We start from the raw sequence: 27747 nt of genomic DNA on the forward strand, positions 1-27747 counted from the left end.
TGCTTGAAATTTTGAAGTAACGAAAGAAAACTGCCAGTCATGAGGACTTTGTTATAACGAAGAGTCACCTGTAGTCTCTACGTGTACCCGGTAATCATTGTGTGTCAGCATTTATGTTGCATTAATTAACCTGGAATGTGTACAATTAATGTTCATAAGCTATTTTACTAGGCATCTGGTTTGGTGCTCATAAGATTGCAACCTAGGTTTTCAAGTGTTGAGACTAACAACAGCTCATTGATCCATTATCTAGACATAGAGTACATACTTAATTGCCAACTCTACCGCATTTGGCGTTAGACTACCGCTTTTGAAAGATTTCATTAGCATTCAAGCTAGCGCGCTGCTCGCATAGGCATCCTGGATTCTACCGCTTTCTCAAATGAAAATGTTGGCAAGTATGATAGTACAGTACAGGGGAGACCCACCACACAGAGGTTACTGTATCATACTCAAATTTCTTATCAAGATTATTATCAGCTCCAGATTAATGATCAGGCAAATACTTGTTAGGTCAAATACTGTTCTACATTGTGTACCTTTGAGCAGATTTAGATTACAAAAGCAGAACTACAGTGTATGTCTAATATCACAAAAGATCACCACTTTTAAACATAGAATAGTCGGATCATTCTGAAAGAGTTTACATGTGCATGATTATGTATGTAACTTTACCCGAGTTCAATCGTGTGTTGTTGTGTTTTTTTTTCATAGTTCTTAGGTTGGAACATACACTGAAGGTTGAGAGAAATTCCAGTCCACAATGAAGTAGACTTCTAAAAAGGTGTAGCACCATATCATGCTCATGGTGACTTTCACACAGAGTAAAATCACACAAATTTGTTTCATTCAAATTAGACATACATCAGGAAAGTTCTGTAACTTTCTAGATGTCATGCTTTCAAGAAGCTGTGATATTAGTTGCAACCATACTGTGGAAGTTGGATGAAGTGATGATGTCATCACCTCACAACTTTACAATTGCTTTATGAAGCGATTGTATATATACACCAGGGTACATGTATACACAAAATTACGAGATGTGTACCTCGTGTTTGGGTCTATCATGTAGCAATTGCAACACCTTCACTCCCAAAGTCACAAGAACTTGATGTTTATTACAACACGATAATGGTCTGACATTAAAGAAAAACATACAGAGCGTAACAAAGTACAGTTCAAACTGTCCGAATGAAAATTTCATATGAAATTTTGGAAATTTTGTATGTCTGTGGATAGATGAAAGTCTCTGTCACAAGACGCCAAAAAGTTTATGACAAATCATGATGGACACAGAGGAGGTTTGTGCAGTGAGTGCATGAAATCTTATTATTCTTGTCAATTAAAGACAACATAGACATACATTTGAAGTGAACTAATTGATAGGACATTCCAGACTAGTTAAAAACTTAGTCTGAAAAGAAAGAGCAAAATCTTATAAGCACAATGAAAATATGATCAAAATGGGATAAAGATTAAGGAATTCATGAAATTGTGAAGTTTCTCTTAGTTTGGCAGAACAGCTAGTCCTTCAACAGTCGATATGAATATGCATATTGTTACAGGTCATCCAAACCAAGTATATCCCGATTTTCGGTAAAATTTTCAATTTTTATATTTTCAGTATTTCGATGGTGGACATTCCATTATACATACTAGTATTGTGATACTGTATTCTCAGTTTCTACAATTTGTGTGCAAATATCATTTCTATAGTGTTGTCATTTCATTTTGTTCTAATAAAATTACATTTTCCCATAGAGGCGCTTATTAAAAAACAGTGATAAGCCAGCCTCCCCCATACATGACGGCTCTGATGACAGCAAACATAGTGCAGTCGGTCTGCAAAACCGTTGTATATCAGTGCACTGACTTTGCATGTAATATTGGTGATATACGACGGTTCAGTGACTGCAAGTACAGTGCACGTGGTCAATAAAACTGTCATAAAGGGGACACATTAAAAAAACAACAGTTTTTAGCAGACCGAAAACATACATGTAGCTCTCTTGCGATTTTTCCCATATTTCGTAGCAACACAATTCGATGAAAACATCACACGTAAGAGTTAGAATTAAAATCTGCCATATTACAAAAGTAATTGGAAATACCAGACATTTAAGTGTACCCATCATGATAAAAAAAAAAAGAAGGTAAATTTCAAACACGATTATATTGAAATATCATTCTTATGCGAAAATTGCATATACAACTGTTTGGATGATCGCCGACGAATGAGTGAGCTGATGATGTCATCATCTGACAATTTTAGATTGAGTGTATACACACAAAGAAAAAAAAATGACAAATTTTTCTACCATGATGTAAAACATATTCCCAGCTGAATAACCTTAGAATAGTGCTCAGTCAGATTTGAACAGTGTGTATTATTAGGATTTGAGGGTAGGACAGAAATGCATTTGAAACAAATATGTGGAAATTTTAAGACCTTGTGCACAAGCTGTAAGTACAATGTATATTGCAAGTTGTGAGGGGATGACATCAACAACTAACTCATTTCCATATTCATATTGACTGTTGATGAGAAGTGTTTTTTGAAAATGAGCAAAACTTCAAAATTCCCTCACTTTCTAAAGTTTTATCTAACTTCAAATTTTCACTGTTATGCTTAGAAATTTTTATTCTTTCGTATCAGTGAATTCGAAAAAGTAAAATCTAACAAGCTAAGCAACCAAAATCATGTGTACTTACAGGACCACCATCCTCCCTATATCAAGAGATATCTTCATCATTGGTGTCTTTACAATCTTCTTGTACATGACCCTTTCAAAACAAAAACCCCTACACAAATACTTAAAGGGGGAGTCTACTCTAAAAAATTGTTTGTGTGATTAGAAGCACAGAAATGAGAGGAACAGGAGAGTAATAGTAATAGAGCAGATTCTGAGCAAGACTAAGAAACAAGAGTGCTACTGTTACATGTATTTTGAGTCGTTACCTGAACCATCCGATGTAGGGACCAATGTCTGTAGGGCCTACATATTCATCTTTCAAGCATGCATTTCATGGCTGGCGCAGCCGTGGGGGCTCGGGCCCCCCCCCCCCCCCTTTTTTGTGCACAATACAAAGGAATACATAAGGTGTCATCACTTCGGGCTCCCACACATTTTTTTAACCCGGAAGTACGTAATTTTTTTTTTTTTTTTGCTTGTCTGGTGAAAACACCCGAAAATGGAAGGGGAGAGAATGAGCTGAGGACCTTTTTTTTTTTTTTTTTGCTTGTCAGCTGAAGAAACCCGGAAGTGGACGGGGAGAAGGAGAAGAGGTGAGCCGACGTTTTTTTTTTTTTTGTTGTTTTTTAGCTTGTTAGCTCATGAAACCCGGAAGTGGGCCCCCACACTTTTGAAAATGCTGCGCCGGCCCTGCATTTGACTGTAGATGTACATGTGTACATCATGTTGCTTTACGGATGCAAGCTTTTGTAAACATGCACATCACACGCACCGCGTGCACGCCCTCACACACACACACACACACACATGTATACAGGTTCTGTCACAGCTGCTTTCAATCAAAGTTCAAATCCATAACATATTCACTGTGGCTCTACGAGAAAAATTACACAAACAGAATGGCACGTCTTACAAAGTGAGATGCAGAATGGATTTTCTCAATGAATACTGATCTTGGTGGCATGACATTGACGGATCCAGAGGGGGGTGCACCGGGCGCGTGCCCCCTCTTTATTTTTGTTAAAACAAAAGAAATTTAATTTTGATGAGGCGCCTCCCCTCTACGGAATTCCTGGATCCGCCCCTGCATGATAATGGTGGCTTTGTTTCATGCAAAAATGTGAAACTTTAAAATTACAAAACTCTTTTTGTCTGATTTTTTGAAACTTCTATGAATTTACTTTCATATTTTTCACAAGTAGGTTGCACTGATCAGAAACATGTCACTTCACCCAACCACTCAACAGTCTGCACTCCAAAGCTACAAATGTATAACAATGGCTTTATGTGTGTTGGAAAAATTGTCAGAACGATGGCATGTTTGAGATTGATTGTGAACACTAACACTATGTGTACATACTGACAGAAAGAATAACTGACAAATGAAAGTCATTTAGATATATTCAAATATAGATAGATATTTATTTGGGCATGCCAATTCCTGTTTCAAGGATATAAATCAAATTTTGCTGTCTAATTTGGTATAAAAGCTTGTCTTCATAGCATGCTTATAAGTACATGTACATACATGTGTACATAAGTTCAAAGTCTGAGTTCGTGGTGGCTTATAATGTTTTAATTTACACTATGATAGAGACGACTTGATTTCTGACCTCTTTACTGATGACAGTTGCTTAATCTAACAAAGGACATGTGGATACAATCACACTGTCCTGACTAATCAGTAGAAACTGTATGGTATGTAAATGCATTACTTCCTCCCAGCATCATTAAAATCATTATCAACTAGAGAAGCACTCTGAGAGCGCAGACCTCCACCAAGCATGCAGCTCATTTCCACCACTGATTTTGTTCTTCCATAGAGATATCAGTGATTTCCATCCATACGTAGTTAGAGCATTGTGTGCTGAAAGTCGCCCGATTTCCCAATATAGAAGCCTTTATTACGTCATAAACCCTCGGCTGCACGGCGCGCCTCGCCCTAGCAGAAACTAGAGCACGCACTTTAGTGCACGCATGCAAACCTCAAATACGCGCAGCCTGAACTCCCAAGTTCACTGACCCTACCTGCCAAAATATCAAAAATCCTTCATAAATTTCCCCAAAATTTTCTGATCACTACCAAAAGTTAATCGTTTGTTACTTATGTCATTCTCAACCTTTCCTGCAAGTTTCATCCCAATCCGTTAACTACTTTTTGAGTTATTTTGCACACGGACAAACTAACAAACGAACAAACAAATGGTAACGAAAACATAACCTCCCCCCTTGGTGGAGGTAATAAAACACATCAGAAAAATCTACCTGAAGGAACAGAGGTACGTAGACAGTGGGGTGGGGTGGGGGTGGGATGCATCCCCAGCTCACAAAGAGGATGATGACATGTGCAGTCATTTTTTTTGAACGAGTGGTATTCTTTTTATCATGTATCCTTATCGACATTCTTCTTACCATTATTATCACAGCATATAATAAATATTTTCATTATCATCATTATAATCATTGTCACATTCATCATTGCCTCCTCATCTTTCTTTATTTCTGATCCCTAAAAACAATTTTCTATTATACTGCCTCTAATGGGATAGTGGTTTCAAATGTTTAAAAAGAGACGTATTTAACAGGGACGGGCAAATGCATCACTTGATCCCATTATAATCCTGTAAATGAAACACAGTCACTGTAAGCAAGCTTCTTGCGTCATTGATGTGTGCGTCCTTGCTTGTGCTTTAAAAAGCAGTGCGTAACTGAACTTAACGCTACACAGTAACATATAACTGTAATTAATAGTAATTTTTAATTACTTTTTTATTTTTTGAATTTTCTTAAAATTCCACCAAAAAGTGTGCACCAGATCATTGCATTTCAATTCTTTAAATACATAAGCTCCCTCTTGGGGGAGGTGTGTAAGCACCTGCTCCCACACTCTTCCCGCTAGTTCCACCTCAATAAACCTAGTAGGCCTTAACACAGTGAAAAGATGTTTATCACTTTTTGACTGAAAAGTTTCTTAATATTCTCCAAAAAGAATGCTCCAGATCATTGAATTTCAAATCTAAAATGCAAAAGTTCCCTCATGTAGGAGGGGATACCCCTCCCATATCCACCCCCTTCTGTCTCTCTCCTTTATAGACTTGTTAATTAGTGCACAGTAAGATGGAGACACATGTAAAATGAGATGAAAGGTAATTATTAGTTATTCACATTGCCTTGAATGTTCCTTTTTCTTACTTTCTGATTGACAATTTTCCATAAATGCTCCCCCAAAAGTGTGCATCAGATCATTGAATTTAAATTCTAAATAAGTAAAAGCTCCCTAGTATGGGAGGGGGATACCCCCTCCCACTTCTGTCCATATCTGTAGACCGTATGTAGGCCTACACAGTGAAGACGGACAAGCGGAAAAGAGGTGACAGACACAATTCTAGCGGTTCATACTCTTTAAATATTCATTTTTCTAAATTGGGATTGAACATTCTCCATTTATTCCCTTGAGTGTGTATTTCAGTTCTAAAATTGTAAGAGCTCCACCCCTCCCCAATTTTTCCTGCTCCATATTAAACTTAATACACAATGACGACACACATGTAGAAAAATGGTGACAGATAGCACAATTTAGCCCTTTGCAATGTACTTGAATATTGATTTTTCTTGCTTTTTTATTTAAAAAATCTCCCTGGTGAGGAAGGGGGGATGATACACTCCTCTCACATCCTCCCTCCGCTCCGTTGCTGTAGAATCTTGCTCGACTGTTCCCTTCTCCATATGAAGCATATTCTTGCTCTTTTGTAGAAAAATTATTCCTTCTGCATTTCCCACGTACGGCAGTGTCAATGTGTCATATATTTGTGTGTGTGTGTGTGTGTGTGTACCATGTGTGTGTGATGAGTATATGTGGTTGTTCAAACATACATTGTGAATGCATCTTTCGGTTGCAAATCATACCCTCCAGGTATGAGGACCTGTCTATACCTCTGCTAAGCAAACAGTTACAGATGCAGTACAGTCAACCTTGCCCAAGTCGAATCTATCTGGACTGAAGAAATAGCTTCAACTTAGAGAAAATTTGACTTATGAGATTAAAATCAATAAAATATAAAGAGAAGGGAATTGAAAAGACCTTCAACTTGCAAGGCGATTATTCAACTTATGTGAGGTTGACTTAAGCAAGGTTGACTGTATTTGATAAGTCATTTGCTATGGCATTTCATAGACAACAGTAAGAAAGCTAACATGGTTACTTGCTAGACTGTGACAACCCTTCGATAACACAAGGAATTCATTTGTGTATGAAGTTTCACTTGATTCATACTTTTCATACTTCATACTATACTGAAAGACATAGTATCTGCATGATTCTGCTGAAGAATTTGATTTTACACTTCCTCCAAAGTTTAGGGAAAAAAATATAACGATACAATTCAATGCGATTTAAAGGACAAGTCCACCGTCATATACATGTGGATTGTGTGAATGCAACAATATTAGTAGAACAAATCAGTAAAAGTTTGGGGAAAATCAGACAATCCGTTCAAAAGTTATGAATTTTTAAAGTTTCTGCGCAGTCGCTGCTGGATGAGAAGACTACTACAGTGTATGATGTCATATGCGTACAATGATATAAAGAAAATAAAAAGAGAATTTCACAAAACCTCACTTTTTGAATAAAGTGCACATTTCTTTGACTTGTTACTGACGTATGTTAAGGGTAATATTATTCCCCCTGCCTTCTGAAAGAGAGAAGTCAAGTGTTCTTTTGTTATGCGAGGAAAGTGAAAATATGTTGAATTTTCTTTATTCTTTCTTTACATCGTTGTACACATGTGACATCACAAGCTATAGTAGTCTTCTCATCCAGCCTTGAGTGAGCAGAAACTTCAAAAATTCGTAACTTTTGAACAGATTGTCCAATTTTCCTCAAACTCTCACTGATGTGTTCTACGAATATATTGCTGCATTCACTCAACTTACATGTCTATGAAGGTGAACTTGTCCTTTAAGATTTGGCCACTTTTTCTCCCCCTTTTTTTTTATATTGTGGGCAAAACATGAAAATTTCTTTGTAAGCAATGCCACCAAAGTGTGACAGGGACTGTTATTTACAAAGAGCTGATAGGGTACCATGTCAGATGACATGTAAGCTAATGAGTTGTACACCATTTCTCTCCAATATTATGTCTAAGTCCTGGTTATTAAACAAAGGACATTCTTATAAAATTTTTCATCAACTAGTGGGCTTTTGAAATTGTCAGTTACACTAAGTTGTTTTTGAAATAGAAACAGAAAACTACAGAAATGCAAGCTAACAATTTCCTCTGTTTCAAGCAAAGTAACAATAGAAACTGTAAAAACATTTAAAGAAGGGAAAATGTTGGATATGCAAAGGTCTTTTAAAGTTGATTTTCCATGATTTAAATTATCTTCTGTTGCTAAATAATGTATCTAGTCTCTACACAAAATCAATTTTGTCACAGGATAATCAGCAAAAAATGGCAGAATTCTATCATGTGCATTATTACCTACACCACATATGGATGTTTCCACATAAGTCTTTTTTCTTTTCTTTTTTTAATTAATTATAAATTATTACAAGAATACATTTAGTAGTACCATAAATTGGGTGAGTGAGAATAGTGATCCTGATGTGCTGGCAATAATGCAATGCATCGTAACGGTAGAAAACACAGAAAAGCACCAAGGTCCACTATACAACATGCTTACTGCATGGGTAATCATTTAATACTCGTACTTCAATATTCAATTTGTAAAGCATGCAATCATTAAATATCCATAATGCATAGTTAACAATAACAACAAGAGTTGAAGTGTCAAGTCTGCATGTTCAAAATGTTTCTTACATTGACCACTATGAACTGGCTTTGACTTGTACATCTGACAATTCTGTATAATTTAACAAAGACTTTACAGTATTGGGGGGGGGGGGCGGTCTCGTCAGCTCTTAAATCATGACTGAGACTGAATCCTGTGTCTTGAATGCCCAGGACCATCCCCATTTCTTGCTGCCTCGGTGCTGGTTGAAGTCTCAACCACTCTGGGACAACTGGCTGCAAGATCTTTGTTTCTGGATCCATAGTTACCATCAGAAACTGTAATGCACAAATACACAACACAAAGTACAATATGTGATGGAAGATAATGGTTCACAGTTGGTATTCTTCTTGAGAATTTCAAACATTACTCTACAGATATTAGGAATTAAAGCATCTTTACATGGCTAGGACAGGTCTATAACAACAACAGCAATACCATCAGCAATAGGAACTAAATCATATCATAGCACTTTGAAAAGTCATAATAGTTCCCCCCCCCCTACAAATTTGAAACTGCAGCTTTATCAATGTACCAACTCATAGTACAGGGGAAACTCAATATAACAAACACTGCTATAACGAGATATAATAATCGGGTATTACGAGGAAATATTTGTGGTTAATCAGATATTGACATTTGTGGTAATTATGACATTTGTGGTTGATGTGTTATGACATTTATGGTAATTATGACGTAAGTGGACGATTTTTACAGTTGTAGGCTCTACAGCGTTTCAGCCCTCTGGGGGCTCCGAGGGGGAGCGTGATGCCCATTTGAACAAATTAAGACCCTATCCCCCTAGGGATGCTACCTGCCAAGTTTGGTGAAAGTTCATAATGGGGTGTTTCAGAAGACTATACATTTCAGGCCCCCATTTTGAACCCTGTAATCTCACCCGGGCAAGCTCACGCATGGTATCATGATAGTACAGTATAGTATAGCATGGTTGTTTCTTCAAAGCTCATCCTTGTCAGGGCCGACAGGGGTATACACACTGGCAAGATCCCTGCATACTAACTTTCACAAAGATAACACTTCCAAGATTTGGAGGGAAAAATTTAGCACTTTCACTTCACCTTTTACCTTTGAACCTTGACTCAACAGCCCCAAACTTTTCCTGGAGAATCTTTATCTGGTAATACGTGTATACGGTAAGCTAAGTTTCATGAAATACTAGGTGTTACAAAAAAAAAAAAAAAAATTTCCTACTTTTGATCCTTAAAGGTAGGGGATACCTTTTACAGACCTCCCAAAATGCCGCAAAACATTAAATATGAACCTCAGGGGACTTGTATAGGCCACTGCTGAGAAATTTGGAAGTCAACAGTTATCTACAATTTGAATAATGCACAAAACTAAACTACTCAGTAGTTCTGTGTGTCAGCCACACTTAAGCCTTTTTGTTGCAGTCTTCTGTATCTTGTATCTATAAACACAAATCTAAAAGTATAAGAGCTGATGTAATAACATATAGAGTGTGTGGCAAGAATGTATATAGAAATGTTTGTAAGTTTTGATGAACTTTCTTCACAAAATATACATGATGGACACACATGCAGTGCATGGGTCTGCAAAGGTAGCCTAGTAATGTACTGGAATTTACGGTGAGCCCCGAAAAAAATTCAATTCAAAATCTAACGGTCAATAAAAATGTACTAAATGTTACCTTCCACTTTCAATACTTTATGGTAGTTTCTAAAATGATACTCTCTTCAACATACCACTGTATTTATACAACTCTTCATTTAAGGCATGCAAATGGGATTCCCTACCTTTAACTCTATGTGCCACGGTGTATAAAACCCCCTACTGTGTGCCACGTTATTAAGAAATAGTGCTCAACATAAGTCATGCTTTGGGAAAACATTGTTCTTCAATCTAAATAACTCTTTGTTACCCTGGGCATGTAGTGAGCAAAGTTGTAGAGAAAAGGCCAAGCACTGCTTTGATGTAAATTGTATGAGAAATCTGTTATTGTTTTTCTTTCAAATGACCAGTAGCAACAACATTGTAGAGGCACGACTTTTGCACACAAAGCAGTGACAGAAACTTAAGATTTACTCGCAAATCCAGTAGGGCACTCTGCTCGATAGTCATTCACCACATAAAATGCAAGCTACATGTGACAGGAATGGAATCTCAAGAAACACTTTCATTGTACTGTGGCATTTGGCGTTTTATCGATCCACTTGGGTGGGTTTGTGCGTTTGAGCAGAATATGCGAAGTTGGCAATCCGTCGACCGAGTCAGGCTAAGTGGCACTTAAAGAGTTAATAGTTCAAAAACTATATCTGATAACCCTGACATTGAAATGAGCAATAGCTGAATAGTGTACAATTTTTTTGGAGGTAATTTAAAAATGAAAGCATTAATCAGTTTCATTAATTTCAAGATTTATTTTTAAGCTAGAGTTCAGAGTTTGCTCTATTTTCAACCCTCTGTACAAAACTTTAACTTTGCACAGGGGTCAATTGGTGTGTTTGGGAGTGTGTAGCTAACATCCAGACAATGGTCCTGAACAAAGGCCAGGGTTTGAATGCTCTGTATTACATATTCATGAGAAATTCCATTATCACAGGTAGTCTTTATTCATCCTGAAATGTAGTGTATGCAAACACATGAAAACATGTCCTTACTTTTTTTCTTTTCTTTTTTTTTTTTTCATGTGCATGCATTTTACCCTCTACCAAGAATTCACACTAGCAGTGCCCAGGGAATCCATCATGAATTACATGTATTAATAAAACATTCATGTACCTTGGAGCACGAGACCAGAAGCCTAGTCAGCACAGCTCTGAAAAGGTGGTATTCGTGGTATTCCTCGTCTATTGTTCAGGATCATTGCAAGCACACACTCACATGTATACACATAGTTCCTGTGTAAAGTTCCATTTTGTACAGAGGGTTCAAATTTGACCAAAATCTGAACTTAACTTTAAAAATTTAATGAATTTAATGAAACTGATTCATGCTTTCATATTCAAATCACCTCCAACTAAATTGTACACTATTAAGCTATTACTCACATTATTACCTCCGCCAAGGAGGAGGTTATGTTCTTGTTACCGTTGGTTTGTGTGTTTGTTCGCTAGTTAGTTAGTTAGTTAGTTTGTCCGTGTGCAAAATAACTCAAAAAGTAGTTAACGGATTGGGTTGAAACTTGCAGGAAAGGTTGAGAATGACACAAGTAACAAACAATTAACTTTTGGTAGTGATCCAAGAATTTTTGGGGAATTTATGAAGGATTTGTGATATTTTGGCAGGTATGGTCAATGAACTTAGGAGTTCAGGCTGTGTGTATTTGAGGTTTGCATGCGCGCACTAAAGTGCATGCTCTTGTTTCTGCTAGGGCGAGGCGCGCCGTGCAGCTGAGAGTTTATGACATAACAAAGGCTTCTATATTGGGAAATCGGGCAACTTTCAGCACACAATGATAAGTACGTATGGGTGGAAATCACTGATATCTCTATGGAAGAACAAGATCAGTGGTGGAAATGAGCTGCTGCATGCTTGGCAGAGGTCTGCGCTCTCAGAGTGCTTCTCCAGTTTGTTATTTGATAATGATATTTGCTAGTTTTTGAACTATTAAAGATCAAAGAGGGAAATGTTTTTGTAACACCTAGTACCTTTACATGCATTGCATACATATGTCAGGTTTCATTTGGATACCTTAAACAAATTTTAAGTTATGCTGTACACAAAATTGATCGTGGACAGATGGACAAGCCGGAAACATAACACTTTCAGCAACACTTTGTGGCGGAGGCATGGAATAAACTGTGATATTATGGTGCCTGTGGTATGATGTCTTGGTTGCTGTTGCTGTTGGAAATGGCATGGCAGTATATTATCAAGAAGCCATCTTACCAACACTTGTGATATGCTGTACTTACTAAATGGAAATGGGTCCTTTGGTGGTTCCAACCTCTGATCTCTTTCCTGCTCCAGCATCTTGCTATAACCCTTGGCTGTCTCCACCCCACAGAAACCCCAGGATGCCATCACAATGACCTTCAGGAAGATGTTCTACAGAGCAAGAACCACAAATTCACTTGGACTTGAAATGACAGAGAATAGCACATAATAGATCCAGTGCTTGTCATTTTTCTCTCTCTCTTAATGCAAAATCATTCTTCTTGAATACAGTAAATCTTGTGTAAGTCTTATATGCATGGGACCACAAAATATCTGTCAACTTGATATGCATATGCTCACACGTTGGTTGACAAAACATCCACTAACACAGTATAAGTGCACTATACATTGAGAGGTATCTTCAGTCATGATCGGTTGTTGACAAACATGTACAGTTGTATGATGATTATGACATTATCTGCTGATGTTTAATGAATTCTTGAAATTTACTGTTCTTGGATTTTCTCTCCCCTTTAATGCTACGGTCACACCTTTGCATATTTGGCTTGTGTTTTGTTCTGTATTGCCTGAATGCAGACATATAAGCAGTCATACCTAATAAAGGGCAATAAAATGTGCTCCACATATGCTAACTATGCAGATGAGCGCAAAGGCCTGCACTTACTGCTCGCTAGTTTCAAAATTTGTTAAACTAATGCAAACAAATGCGAGGCCAAACCCCCTATGTTTGCCTAAAATTTTAGACATCCGCAAGAATTCTGGAAAAACTCTCAATGTCACCAGCAATTTGTCACTGTGTAGCATACTATTTTCATACTGTGGGCTACTGGGAGTGATAAACACTGGTTGAGCAGCTAACAGTGAGTTGTGATTGGTCCATCGGTCCCCAAACAGTATTATCAACACTGATTTTAAAACTTTTTTATACTTTAAGTACATCTTTAATAATACATACTTACTGCAAAGATATTCTAATAATTTTGTAATTACATTCTACACCCTAAAAATTAAACAAAAGGATTTAAATCATTCATTATAAATTTGTATCAAATTGATAAGTGCACTTGTCATTGTATCACTTGTACTCACTCCGCAAATTTCATTGTGAAAAACTCATCTCTGGTAGCATGACCAAGAATTACAAGACTGCAGATTTGCCTATAATAAACCTCTGTACATAATTTGAACAAAATCCATACATGTGGCTGGTAGTGCACATAGAAGCAGATCCTCAGAAATCAACATTTTTGTGTATAAAGATGGAACTAGCAAGGGCGCTAGAGTCAGAAGTTATAAGCAGAGCTCTACATTTTGTAATAAAGCACCTCCATACTTAAGTCACATTTTTAAAATCCATCATGAAACATGGTCAGGATTCTGCACACAAATGTGACACAGCAGCATACGTGTAACACTGCTGAATAAAAAATATCCTCTAGTATAAGTAAACGGGGAATCAATGAAAACCAAACAAACTAACATTCAGATGGTTTTGGCAATAATGACTATCAGTACAAACAGAGCTTACCTGAATTATGGGTACTGGCAAGAGAAAATCATTCACAGCTAGTGCTAAACCTCCAATGACCAAGCCGAGGAAGAAGCCCTTCACAGTCCGCATACGTTTAGCTGCTCGAAAGGGACAGAAGTTATCAGTCAGAGTTACGTGAGAGAGACGTGGGACTCTCATCCTTTCTTCAACAGCCATGACACATCTACATAACATTTTAAGTCATTGTAACAAGCATTACATTGCTCAAAATTATATGGTAATGGGTGTCATAGCAAAGGAAAACTAGAAATGTCGCTACAGCGACTGGTTATACCCCCGCCAAACAACATTTCATAAGCTTTGGTCAAAACAACATTTCATAAGCTTTGGTCAAAAAACTGAGGAAGTAGTTAAATCCGCAAGATCTTTCCTTGATCTTCTGCCATTAATATGCCGTTACCATGGCAAGGTACTTTCGGGTACTGTCGAAAAATGCGTCTTGCACATCTACAACCAAAGGCACACATCTGTACCAAGTTTCATGGAAATTGGGCAAAAACTGAGGAAGTAGTTTGCAACACAAAATTTTCCATCATTTTGGCTCATAATATGTGAGCTGTTACCATGGCAACATACTTTTTGTCACTGTCAAGAAATGTGTCATGCTGACCTATATCCTAAGACAAACATTCAATATGAATTCCATGAGAATTGAAAGAACACTGATGAAGCAGTTTTGCCAAGAAGCATTTTGCCCTATATTTTACCAATAACATGCCGTTACCATGGCAACACACTTTTTGCCAATGCGGAAATATGTGTCTTGCACATTAACATATTCAGATGAACATCTGTACCTAATTTCATAAAAATTGATCAAAAACTGTGGGAGGAGTTCGCGACGCAAAATTTGTACCCATTTTTGCCCATAATATGCCGTTACCATGGCAACGTACTTTTGGGTACTGTCAAAAAATACGTCTTGCACATCTACAACCCAAGGCACACATCTGTGCCAAGTTTTATGGGAATCGGTTGAAAACTGAGGAAGTAGTTCGCGACGCAAGATTTGCAACGGACCGACCGCCCGACCGACCGCCCGCCCGACCGACCGCCCGACCGCCCGACCGCCCGACCGTCCGCTGATTCCTATATACCCCCTTCAAACTTCGTTTGGCGGGGGTATAAAAAAGTCTACTGAAACAGGTTATCAACACCATCTATTTCGAACTCTTTATGCCATGCAATACACACGAGTCAAAACTGACTGATATACCGGTATTCCAAGCGTTTATGCCCAGGAGCACCTGACCATGGTGAAACAAAGTTAGCGACATCATTCTATAGACCCAAATCAAATCTCTGCACAATATTTAGTACACCATCTGTGTAATTTCTGCATTGCATTTCTTGTCTATGCCTCTCTATGGTGAACCAACAGAATGTCTGATTCTGACATTGATGTACATTTACACTTTTGAGCTTGATGTTGAGCATTCCAGCAGTGAAGACAGTGACAGAGACACTGATAATAATGGTGGTGAAATCAGGGAGATAGAAGAAAGAGGAGAAGAAGCAAGCAGAGATGGGTTTGATCGCATGGCTGAAGTGACAGGGCAACTTTAGGTCTATGTGGGAGACCAAGGAAGACATGGTCTGAATGTATCAACAAAAAACTGATATGAAAATATGAAACTCTATCCAAAAACAAAGACCCACAAAACAGACTTTTATGTTAAAGATAATAAAAAGTTTTGGTACCACAAAAGTTTCCCTGAATTTCCTTGTCTTGGTTTGTGTTTCAGGTTAAAGTACGTTGTCTGTGAGAATTACTCGCCCCAAAGTGCTCTCATGTCTTAGTAATCATGCAATAATGGTTTCGTACCAGAGCCGTCGTGGTACCGCGGCGAAAATTATAGTACAATGTATACGTTGTACGAAACCACTGACTGCGACCAGCACCGTGCAGCCCCATACGCATACTGTAGCTAACAGCGACCAGCAGCCCCATACGCATAGCGTAATCGGGCTTCGCATTGTAGCATTCAGGATCACGACAAATTTAGTATCGCGGGTACATGTCAAGTTAAAATCCCAAAATTTCTTCAATTTGAAGACTTACCAATTAAGTTGAAGTATTGAAAACAGGCTTCAGACAACATTTGGTTCTGCCAATAGTCCCTTTCTGTTCGAATTGATGAATGAATGTGACTCGGTCGAGAGGACCTTGGGAGAGCTACATACACTGAATACTACGGCCAGCGCATGCGCACACAAACATCTTATCCGTTCATGGATTTGAAATCTGTGTGCATGCATGTGATGTGTTTTCATGCACTGGCCGCGATACTCAATCTGTCGTGATCCTGAATGCTACAATATATGCGAAGCCCGATTACGCTATGCGTATGGGGCTGCTGGTCGCAGTTAATTGCATGATTACTAAGAAATGAAAGCACTTTGGGGCGAGTAAGTCTCACAGTGTTAGTTATATGAAAGGTACTTTAACCTGAAACACAAACTAGGACAAGGAAATTCAGGGAAACTTTTGAGGTACCAGAACTTTTTATTATCTTTAAGTGAATGTTAGACACTTCAAGCCGCCTGCTGCCTACCCTGGAACATGGGACATCATCAGCAAATGTCAATCAATTATACCCCAATGCATGCTTTGCGTTGTGTGTGTGACCCATGTGCGTCTAAACTACATTTTCTTGTGGAAATTCAAATATAAAGCAAGAAAGAAAAAGTCTGGCTGCCAGAGGCTAAACCTTTTTTCTTTCTTCTTTTTTTTTTTTCTGTGTGCCCAGTTCTCCTTTGATGGTTTAACTCTACTTTGAGGATGTTGAATCTGAATCTGGATGATGCAACAATTTGGGGGTTAACCTTGTCTTATCATCTGCACAATGCGTTTGATGTTTCCCCCGCCCCCATTTTCTAGGATGATGAATCTGAATCTGGATGATGCAACTCTTGCATCTTTGAGGGTTTTGAGATATAATATTCAAGATGTCCACCAAAATGGCTGCCAAAATATGAAATGTCTATATACTGTACTTCCTCACAAAATGGTAAAAATTCTGCTCCAAACTAATTTGTGGGATTGGTGTTATTGCAATAAATTTGCTCTGCGACAAGTAAACAGAAATCTGAATTACTGGTTTACATACTGGGTTCAACCCTACAACCCCGCAAATCAGTTTATAGAAGAATTTTTCACCACTTATAAGGAAATACTAGTATACTGAAATTTCATATTTTGGTGGTCATTTTGATGGCCATCTTGAATATCTCAAAACCCTCAAAGATGCAAGAGTTGCATATCATCCAGATTCTGATTCAGCATCCTAGAAAATGGGGGCACGGGAAACATCAAATGCATTGGGCAGATGGTAAAACAAGGTTAACCCCCAAATCTGACTTTGGCATCCACAGACTATCAGAATACTTTTGCTTCACGTAACTTGTGAATACAAAGAGTCTCCCTAAACTTACTTATTCGTGCTGAAAATGTGGCTCTGGATGCTTTCCTTAGAGCAGTGATCAAATCATCATCTGAGCTGTAAGTTACACCCTCCTAAAATCAAGAGGAAGAAAGCAGGCGTTAGCATACTATCATGCCAACTGCAATATGACTTGGCTGTACGACTACATTTGAAGACAAGGATCATTGAAATTTCAAAATGTTAGGCCTTTTCGGGCCCTATTGCTCAGCCCCGAGGGAGAGGGGATACCTGTCACAGTTGAACAAATTTGTTTCCCCTGTGTAAAAGAATGATTCTTGTCAAGCTTGGTTAAATCTGATCAAGCATTTAAAGGGAGAAGATGAACTTGTCAAGACTGACCCTTGGACTCCATCCAAACTTTTCACACCTTAAAAGGGCATCAAAAGTGTCTTTTTCTTTAATGTGTGCAATAAGAATTGCTTACATAAATCATGACACCCCCTTGTTGTGATATGCCAAAGGGTGGTTTCATCCTGGGTACCATGTCCAAATGTGACATTGTAAAAAGATAGCAAACAGGGGGCAATCAAGGTAACTAGAGATCATGAAGCTGTAGTACATTTGATTAAAGATAATATAAAGTTTTGGTATTACCTCAAAAGTTTCCCTGAATTTCCTTGTCTTAGTTTGTGTTTCAGGTTAAAGTACCTTTCATATAACTAACACTGTGAGACTTACTCGCCCCAAAGTGCTCTCATGTCTTAGTAATCATGCAATAATGGTTTCGTACCAGAGCTGCCGCCGTACGGCGGCGAGGTAGTACACGTTTTGTACGAAACCATTATTGCATGATAACTGCGACCAGCAGCGTGCAGCCCCATACGCATACTGAGTAGCTAACTGCGACCAGCAGCCCCATACGCATAGCTAAATGGGGCTTCGCATTGTAGCTTACAGGATCATGACAGATGTAGTATCGCGGGTAAATATCAACTTAAAATCCGAGAATTTCTTCAATTTGAAGACTTACCAGTTAAGTTGAAGTATTGAAAACAGGCTTCGGGCAACGTTTGGTTTTGCCAATAGTCCCTTTCTGTTCGAATTGATGACTGAATGTGACTCCGTCGAGAGGACCTTGGGAGAGCTACACTGAATTGACGGCCAGCGCATGCGCACACAAACATCTTCTCCGTTCGTGGATTTGAAATTTGTTCGCATGTGATGTGTGCGTATGCGCTGGCCGTAGTAATCAGTGTATGTAGCTCTCCCAAGGTCCTCTCGACAGAGTCACATTCAGTCATCAATTCGAACAGAAAGGGACTATTGCCAGAACCAAACGTTGCTGGAAGCCTGCTTTCAAGACTTCAACTTACTTGGTAAGTCTTCAAATTGAAGAATTTTTTGGATTTTAAGTTGATATTTGCCCGCGATACTAAATCTGTCATGACCCTGAATGCTACAATGCGAAGCCCCATTACGCTATGCGTATGGGGCTGCTGGTAGCTATGCGTATGGGGCTGCTGGTCGCAGTTAATTGCATGATTACTAAGAAATGAGAGCACTTTGGGGCGAGTAAGTCTCACAGTGTTAGTTATTTGAAAGGTACTTTAACCTGAAACACGGAAATTCAGGGAAACTTTTGAGGTACCAAAACTTTTTATTATCTTTAAGTACCAACAAATAAACTCACCTCAAATGATTCCAAAGCTGCTGTGTAATGTTCTGCTCCAAATTCTGCAAGGCCTTTACAGTAATACCCCTATGTGGAGAACACATGGAAATTGTAAGTAATGTCAAAACACAGAAGAAACATGACATTCTTTTTTTGCAACTTCTGACGAGGTATCTCTCAATATTTCTACAATATACAGTAGTTACTCAGTGTTTCAAAGTGATTAAACACACAGTTTCACTTGCTGTCCTGCAGAAATTTTTCCATGACAGAATTTAAAAAAGAAAAAAAAATTGGTCTGAAATGACTTTTGACTTAGACTATTTTGAAAGGTTTGATTCGTATACTGCAATCAACTTCTGAAGACTAAACTTCATATGCTCTTTGCTGTGTAATTCTGGCTCATCACAGATGACTGCTCAATGTATACCTGAAGGCAGTGCCTTCATACCTAAAAATAATGTGTCACTACTTTGTCTGTGGGTAGGTAAGTCACTACATGACCATATTCCACAGCATATCATACACAGTGTAGTTTCATTTACTTTGCATAATGCAGTAAGTACAGTGTTACCTTGTCTGCATTTTAGTTTGAAACCATTTACTTCCTTTGTTATGAGTACATTATTTCTCTTGTAGTAAAATTGTGATGCTTCTAACTTTCTTATAAAGGTAGTGATTTGACACACAGACCATTTATCCAAGGCATTTAGAATGCTCCAGGAGCCCTCCTGAAGCACTTTAAATGATGTACAAATAGATAATCAGGCCCCAAAGAACTCTGGAGAAATACCCCAGGCCCACTTGAGGGTTAGGCTCAGTAGTGCTCCTGAAGCACTCTACACTCTATGACACGATCATCAACATTCACAGTGCTCCAGAAGTGACAGCGACCTGGTTGGGTTGAAGAGACATGTGTAGTTGGTGCATTGAACCGTCTTGATATGAGTGCAAAAATTATTAGCTACGTACATTGTAAGAAAACATGCAGAGCTAAATAGAGTAACAGTGTGTACCGGTAATGCAAGCTGCAGCGCACACTTTGGAGACTATGTTCGAAGTTCCCACATGGCAAAGGTTATGTCTCTCTCAGCCAATTATGTGTGACTTTGTTTTAGATAATATACTGTACATATTTGATCATTAATGAGATATACCGGTACGTGAATTGAGAACATCATGGACCCCGTTTACAGTACGAGGCTCTGCCGCGGCCCAGCCCACCTTCATTTCAGTGTAAACGCGCAAAAGGTCAAATGTGAAGCCAAAATTGGCCTCGCATTTGGCCTCGCTCTGGAGGTGGTCTCCAGAGCCCGGCCTTTTCTCAGTGTAAATGCAAACTGGGCCAAATGCGTGGCCAATTTTAGTCTGGCTTCCAAACCCTCTGCCTGTATCTTTCGCTATTCAGGATATTAACCCCCTCAACATCGAAAACTAGTATAGTTTAAGGTGGTTTTGTCCTGCAAATGATTTTTTCCTTCGGCAAAGGCCTTTGCTCAAACGGCGACTTTTTTGCCACAGAATTCAGTTGGCAAAGGGTCTGAAAACCAGACAATACCAAATTGCGTTTGTTTACAAGCAGAGCGCCACTACGACAAAATATTAAAAGGTTCGAATCAAAAGCGCGGCCGAGCCCTGCAGTGTAAACGGACAAAATTGCGGGGCTCGGCCTCGCAATTGAGGCTGGGTTTGCCAGCGGCTCGGCAGCGGCTCGGCAGCGGCTCGGCCCAGCCCCGCACTGTAAACGGGATCTTATATGACCAAATTCTATATAAATGCTCAACTGTTTAAGGCAATCTATAACAGGAGCTTGACACATTCACTCACATTCAAATATGTGTTCAATTTTAACATGAAAGAGAAATAAATGGTAAACACAAATGATATTAAAGGATATGTTGTTGTACCATGTACCTTCCACCACTTGGGCTTGAGACGAATGACCATCTCGGCATCTTTGACAGCATGATAATACTGCTGAATTATCCTGAAACAATGTGACCTTTTAGCATACAGCAGGGCATTATCACTGTCCAGTTTGATTTCCTTGGTCAGCTCAATGATTTCAGCTATGCCACCACCCCAGTAGTCTCCTGACATCTCATTCATTACTTTTCCCTGTTTTTGGTAACTTTTCTTCTTTAATCCTGTGATATGAACAAATAACATATGAGAAAGTATCACTGATCTGCGACAAAACATTTATTTCACTAAAATTTCAAAGCACATGTTAGCTGACAATGATATTGTTTTAGTACTGCAGATAGTAGTAGGGAGTCTTGTGCTCAATTGGGTACCGGTATGGCAAGTTCACATTCCACACATTCTTGCACACTACTACCTGTTAAAAATGGCAAACATGTTAGCAGGGGCAACTTTAAGGGCTTCTGTGGGGGCATGGTGTACCTGGTACTAATTTGCATATTCTACAACACTGGTAAAAGTGGAAAACTGATTGACAAATTGCCCTACATCGACGTAAATAAGCACTGAATTGATCAGTGTTTAGTAGTAGCCATGATAAAAAATCATGGGCGTACATACTCGAGCAGGATTCGAACCTACGACCTCCTGATCACCGGACAGGCGTCATCTCCACTAGACCACCGAGCTTTCGCCCGACAGCAAGTGTTGGTTCTAATCCTTATAGCATGCAGCGGGTACTGCTTTTATCATTCAAATTCATGAAATTCTTCCGTCGAGATGTTTTTCATTGCAACTGATTGACAAATTGCCCTACATCGACGTAAATAATAATATTACTAATACCTGCCACATACATTGTATAAATTATAAAATGTACTTTTACAAATCTAGATTTGTTTTGATCAAAACTCTATTTTTGTTAAAACAAATTGAATTTTTTTCTTCTCCTCATATGTACATGAGAGTGGACATGTGTGTGTAACAAAAAATCACAGCACAAACTTGAGACCATTCATACAGCGACTGTCAGATGGACGAGAAGTGAAGAGGAGACCTCATGAGCACTGCGGGGAGGGAGCCTCTTGAGTACCCAAGAGGTGCTCATGAGGGGGAGAGTTCCTTCTGAGACGGAGCCCTCCTCATAAGCAGATTTCCCTGACTGATCTAGAGGATCTATTACTTGCAATCAGCTGCCCAATCAACATTGACTAACATTAACAAGCAAATCCAGCGTTAGAACAAAGCTTAACCACATTTTTTTTTTTGGTGCCACTTCCGGGGTAAAAAAAAGCCAGTTGCGCCAGTCCCGAGTACACCCCCCCCCCCCCCCCTGGTAATATAACTAGGGGGCCGGGGCAATTACCCCCTGGGCAAATACCCCGGACCCCTCCCCTGAACCTCACCCTAATCCTAATCCTGAACCTAACCCTAACCCAAACCTAACCCTAACTCTAACCATATCACTAACCAATACTTAACCGGGGGTAACTGCCCTTTGGGGAGGGGGGGAGGGGTGGGTAATTGCCCCGATTAGATAAGTTGTAATGTCTTGCCTACTGTCAATCTGTAACACAGCCAGTTGAGAAACTTGGTGGAATATAGCTCTTGGCTCTGCACTTTTCTTTTGGTGGGTGGTACATTTGTAATCACTTCTCAGCTCGTAATTAAACAATTAACTAGAGAAGCACTCTGAGAGCACAGCTAGACCTCCGCCAAAAGCCTATGCCCACCACTGACCTTGTTCTTCCATAGAGAACAGTGATTTCTACCCATTGTACCAGTAATATACTATGCATGCTGAAAATCGCCCGATTTCCCAAAATAGAAATCTTTTGTTACGTCATCAATGCCAGCTGCGCGGCGCACCTCGCCCTGGGCCAGTAGAAACTAGAGCACGCACTCCAGTGCATGCGTGGATGAAAACCTAAAAAATATGCAGCTTGAACTCCAAAGTTCATTGACCCTACCTGCCAAAATATTGAAAATCCTTCATAAAATCCACAAAAATCCCCAGATCACTACCAAAATTTAATCATCTGTTCCTTGTGTCATTTTCAGCCTCTCCTGCAAGTTTCATCCATATCCATTCACAACTTTTTGAGTTATTTTGTAAATTTTTTTGTATATTATATGAAAACATAACCTAGCTCCTCCCTTGGCAGAGGTAATAAAGCATTAAAGCCTAAAGGCAGTAAGCTGTGCGATCATGATCATAGCTGTCCGTTTTCTCCATTTCTGTTTTCACCCTTTCAACTACTTGATCATCCCTTTTCTTCCACGATGTCCCTGCCTACTCTAGTCTAGGCTTTAATAATCCAACACCCTGGGCCAATAAGATTTTTTGTAACTACATGTATAACGTTAGGCCTAAAACAGGTTAGGGGCCTGTCCTGACTTCTATAACTTTAATTCTCACAACCAGGTAAAAGTTTTTGTTAATAAGGTTTTTGTAAATAGTGTACCGGTATGTTTTGTAGTTAAATCTAAGTGATTATTGAAATTATTGGAGCAAATTGCCCACCCAGCAACTAGAGTAGAGAGCTCCGTAAATTTAAAAGAACAACAAAATCACGATCAGGGCCGAGACAGCTCAGTCGCTGTATAAAACTTGGCCGTGCAAGCACGGCGTCTGATCTGGGCCCTGTCGTATAAAACTTGTGACAGAAATCAATCAATCACAAATCTCTTGAAAGCTGCAATCAATCGCAACCTGTGATTGATTAATGGCAGTTCTCCATCATAATTTCAATCATAACTTTTTTATAAGATGGATTTGCATTCAATTCATAAAGTTGTGATTGATTTGAATCAATCACAAGTCTTTATAAGACAGGGCCCAGGTCGATGGTCGGGCTAGGCTCGGGCAGAGGAGGAGGTAGAAGACTGACCGTGTCATTCATAAGCCGCTGAGCTAATGACGAATGTGGGGGTGGCTGTGGTTCCTTAAAGCCCAAACAAAGTTCTGGTACGCCTGCAAAAGTTGTCAAATTTCGCTCCCAAATGTGAACGTATGCCTAGGAAATGTGTGGAAAGCTGTATTTAACAAGATATTTGATGGGTAACGTCGAAAATGTGAAATATAAACCAATAAGGTTCAGTCTCAGAACTAATACCCGAACGGGGTCAGGCTAAACTCGGACTCGGGGATATAAACTCGGCCTCGCTTTGACGGCGGGCCGAGTCGTATTGGTTGTCCCTCTGGATTGTACAGTGTTGTGCTATGGGAGCGGCCTGTAGGTCAGGGGTACGTTGTAGCGCTTCGCGTTCTGGCTACTAATGGTCCGAGTTGTTACAATGCGCGCATCAAAACCTCTTTTGGCGCGCATGCAAAATTAGTGTGCGCCTATCAAGCACCTCTAAAAACAATCAAAGACGCTAATTATGATAAACAACAACAAAAACTTCAAAGACCGCGCATCTCAGCAACTGAGCTGAGGTGATGTGCGTAAAGGCTTGATTGAGGACTGCGTGCTGTCCAAATTTATTGCATTTATTTTGTAACGTTACAGGATTAGCACGCTCTTTCCTAACTATACACAGCCCAGTCGCCGCTGTACATACGTAGCGCGACAGGGCTGTACCAACGAAGCTCCAAACACGAAGAGGGTCCAACGATCGCATGCAATCGGATTGAATTTTGATACTTTAGATCATTTTTTTGTCACTTCAAACTCATCCGACGAACAAAATGATAATGAGACTTCATATCTATGCTATGAATATTGAAATTTAGATTTAATAACTTACCTAAAATGATGGTTATATGCAGCATGTGTGAACGGTTCACGAACGGTACATCGTCTTTTACGCCAGGCCATTTCCAATATCCGGGAGGTCACATGATCTGAATGCCCTTTCAAAAGGTTGCGCTGTCGACCGTGCTGCTACACCAACACTCAACTCAAGCGCAGCGCATCGCACGCACGCAAAAGATTTCCGCAGAGATCAAGGCGCCATTTTGAATTCTGCAACGATGAACCCCGACGGTGTAGGGAATCCGCCAGAAAGTATCATTTTTTGGTTCCACGGACTTATCACGAGGGCTCTCAATGGACTTACGAACCTTCTCTAATACAAGCATGCACTTAAGGTGAGTAACGTTTGGTAACGTGTACACTGTTTATAAAGAACGTATAAATTTTCATAAGTTTTGTAGTTGTGTTGTGGTTCCCCCTTTGAAGGTGCCCGCTCGCTGGTCAGACGCTGTATTCGCGTAGCGTATTAACAGCGTCTGGTCGGGCTAGCTCTTTCCTGTCTGTTCAGCTGTTCAGTTAGGCCTCATTTGGTATTAACCATGTTAACAGTAGAATGAGGCGATCACGAACTGCATGTAAATTGTCTGAAATAGGATTGAGTTCTCCCTGAGACCGAGTTAGTCTGGAGCCTTAAGTCTGAAAAACAAAAGTCGGTTTTCCGACTTTTATTTTTCTCAAAATAAATTTACTCCAAAACGACTCATCATTACGGCAAACCGCGTCAGCTAGGTAATTTAAGTTTCTTTGTAGACTCTTTCGATATAGACATCTAGAATTGCAAGCAATATGAAATGGTGCCAGACGGGTTCTCAAGCCCTTACCAGAACTTTGTTTTCACTTTTAAGTTAATCCTCACGCCTCTCGTCAGATCAGCAGCTCCAATCAGCTCCACCTCCCTGCTAGCTGCTCGCTCCAATACAGTACAGGATCTGCATGCAGGATCTATATCAGGAGCACTCGCCCCTCCCCTCGGCCTCGAGCGATCAAGCTTGCGAGCGTCCAGACCACAGCACAGGCAAAGATTCTACACCGTGATCGATGGTGATGCGCTCTTGTCGTTGGATAGCGTAGATGCTAGCTAGCGGCATTTATGATGGCAACCTCCCTAAGGTTAAAGAAGTCAGCGATAGTCCTGCTGAGACTTACAATCTAAGCCCAGCAAATACATGAAAGAACTGTTTCTTCCGTCCCATCCACTATAGACAGTCAGCATGCAATGCACAGGTACACAGCTGGCAGCTGACTCGACTCCGCACGCAGTATAACATACGTTAACTTATGTGTACTATGGTGATGTGCACATGTATGCAGATAACAAAAACTGCGACTGATTGAACATGCTTTGCTGGGATCGTACGTAGAGGGCTCTGTTCTAGGTACTGTACACGAGATTTTACGTAGAGTTAACGAGCAAAAAATAACAAACAAAAAACAAAAATGAACTTTTTTTTTTCAAAATATAAAATAAACTCTATGTACCAGGATGTGTACAATGCCAAAAAGGGGAAAACGAAGAAATTATTTTTAGATAAACAAAAAGGACAGTAACAAACAGAACAAACATAAACAACAGGAAAACGAAGAGAGATGTAAAAGAAACAAAAAGGAAATTTGAAAAGATTGAGACATACCCTCAAAAAAAAAAAAAAGGAAAGAAAAGGATGTGCAATGCAAAGCAATGCAAGTCAAGGGGAAAGAAAACAGAAAAGAATAAGGTGAATTCAAGAAGAATGAGAAGAAGATATTGAAGTAAAATACATAAAGGGAGAGAAGAGCAGGCCAATCAGGCGTGAAAGTAAGATTTTTACTTGGGGTCAAACTTGGAAATAGTGGACATTTTTATTCTGAGTGAAGTGACTGAGCAGGGAAGCCGTTTGGAAGTATTGGTGTATGAAGGAGGTGTCGAACTTGCGTTCAAAGATTAACCAGTCATGACTCATAGCAGGGCTGCCAACTACCTCACTCAATGAGAGTGACACTCACTCATTTTGGTCCTTTCTCACTCTAAAACTTTATTTCATTTGCATGCACTTCTATTGATCTCACTCATTTTGACTCCAAAATTATAGCATTGGCCTATGGGAGTCTCACTCGAGCTCAACTAGTTTCCAATGTTGGCAGCCCTGTCATAGTCTGGGATAACGTTCAATAGATGGTATGGTTTTATTCATAGCTAGCTGCCACACAGCAAGCTGCCAAGGAGGACTGCCATATTCTATAATCCTCACGATTAACAATGACATGGATGAGCATGAACTGCGCATGTGCTAACAACACAATCATATTATTACAGGAGGAACTCTGGCATTAGAACTCCTTGGGCATGTTGGGTGATATATTTGGAAAATTGTCAATAAAAAGATATGGCAATACGTTTATCACTAGTAATTTGACTTCAACAAAAAATAAACAAAAATTATCTTTCAAGGATTTATTTGTTAAAGACTTTTTAAATCTACTTTTTTTTTGGGCAATTTCGCAATTTTGATTTAATAACCAATGTATAATCTTCCTTGTTTGATTGAAAATTTCCCAAACATTCTATTAAACTAGCCCTACAGATCACCAAATTTCAATGCTGGAAATGCAAAATCTCCAACAGGCCTCTAAATTGCTATGGGATCAATGTTGATTGATTTCAAAATAATCATTTACATAATTCAACAGGAAAAGCCCCTCAATGAATTGACATCCGTATTTTCTTTTGTCATATGACAATTTATGTCTCAAACAAAAACAAAAAAGGCTCTCAGCCCTTGAACTTTTGTTGCCACTTCTGGGTTTTATCAGCTATACTAGCAAGCAGCAGCAGCAGCAACAACAACAACAAAAGGCCTTCAACTTCTGCTGCCACATCGATCCGGGTTTCATCATCTAACACACACACACACACACACCAAAAAAAAAAACAAAACAAAAACACACACACACACACACAAGGGGGACTCTCCAGCAAAACTTTTTACTTTTGTGCACTTCTGGGGTAAACAAAGTGGAGGGGGGGGGGCAAAGTGGGTATACAGTCATGTGCGTATTCCTATAATCTTGTGCAAAAGGCCGATTCCGCAAGATCTGGGGGGAAAGCAATGTTACA

The 27747-nt window shown here is 39.4% G+C and overlaps 1 protein-coding gene across 3 annotated transcripts; it reads right to left on the bottom strand.

The window, feature by feature from the left end:
• Positions 1-8359: 8359 nt before the first annotated feature.
• Positions 8360-25899, bottom strand: LOC140230957 (uncharacterized). Of its 3 annotated transcripts, none has more exons than XM_072311098.1 (7): positions 25800-25899; positions 20887-21119; positions 18991-19059; positions 17350-17431; positions 13891-13991; positions 12380-12512; positions 8360-8761 (listed from the first exon to the last, which is right to left on the bottom strand). In XM_072311098.1, the coding sequence occupies exons 2-7, from the start codon at positions 21079-21081 to the stop codon at positions 8619-8621; spliced, it is 723 nt and encodes a 240-aa protein (XP_072167199.1). In that variant the 5' UTR covers positions 21082-21119; positions 25800-25899; the 3' UTR covers positions 8360-8618. The 3 variants fall into 3 exon arrangements, with proteins under 3 accessions (XP_072167199.1, XP_072167201.1, XP_072167200.1); XM_072311100.1 differs by lacking the exon at positions 25800-25899 and adding an exon at positions 25475-25538; XM_072311099.1 differs by lacking the exon at positions 25800-25899 and having other exon boundaries at positions 20887-21124.
• Between the last annotated feature and the right edge of the window lie 1848 nt (positions 25900-27747).

This window comes from Diadema setosum, chromosome 7 (genome assembly GCF_964275005.1).
Source record: "Diadema setosum chromosome 7, eeDiaSeto1, whole genome shotgun sequence".
NCBI lineage: Eukaryota > Metazoa > Echinodermata > Echinoidea > Diadematoida > Diadematidae > Diadema > Diadema setosum.

What these genes read in the sequence shown, in the direction of transcription:
- LOC140230957 (XM_072311098.1), bottom strand. Translation starts at nt 21,081, where the DNA reads ATGAATGAGATGTCAGGAGACTACTGGGGTGGTGGCATAGCTGAAATC. An exon ending in TCAAGCCCAAGTGGTGGAAG is followed by an intron (nt 19,060 to 20,886) that starts GTACATGGTACA and finishes TTCTCCACATAG; the next exon opens with GGGTATTACTGTAAAGGCCT. An exon ending in CACATTTTCAGCACGAATAA is followed by an intron (nt 13,992 to 17,349) that starts GTAAGTTTAGGG and finishes CCTTTCGAGCAG; the next exon opens with CTAAACGTATGCGGACTGTG.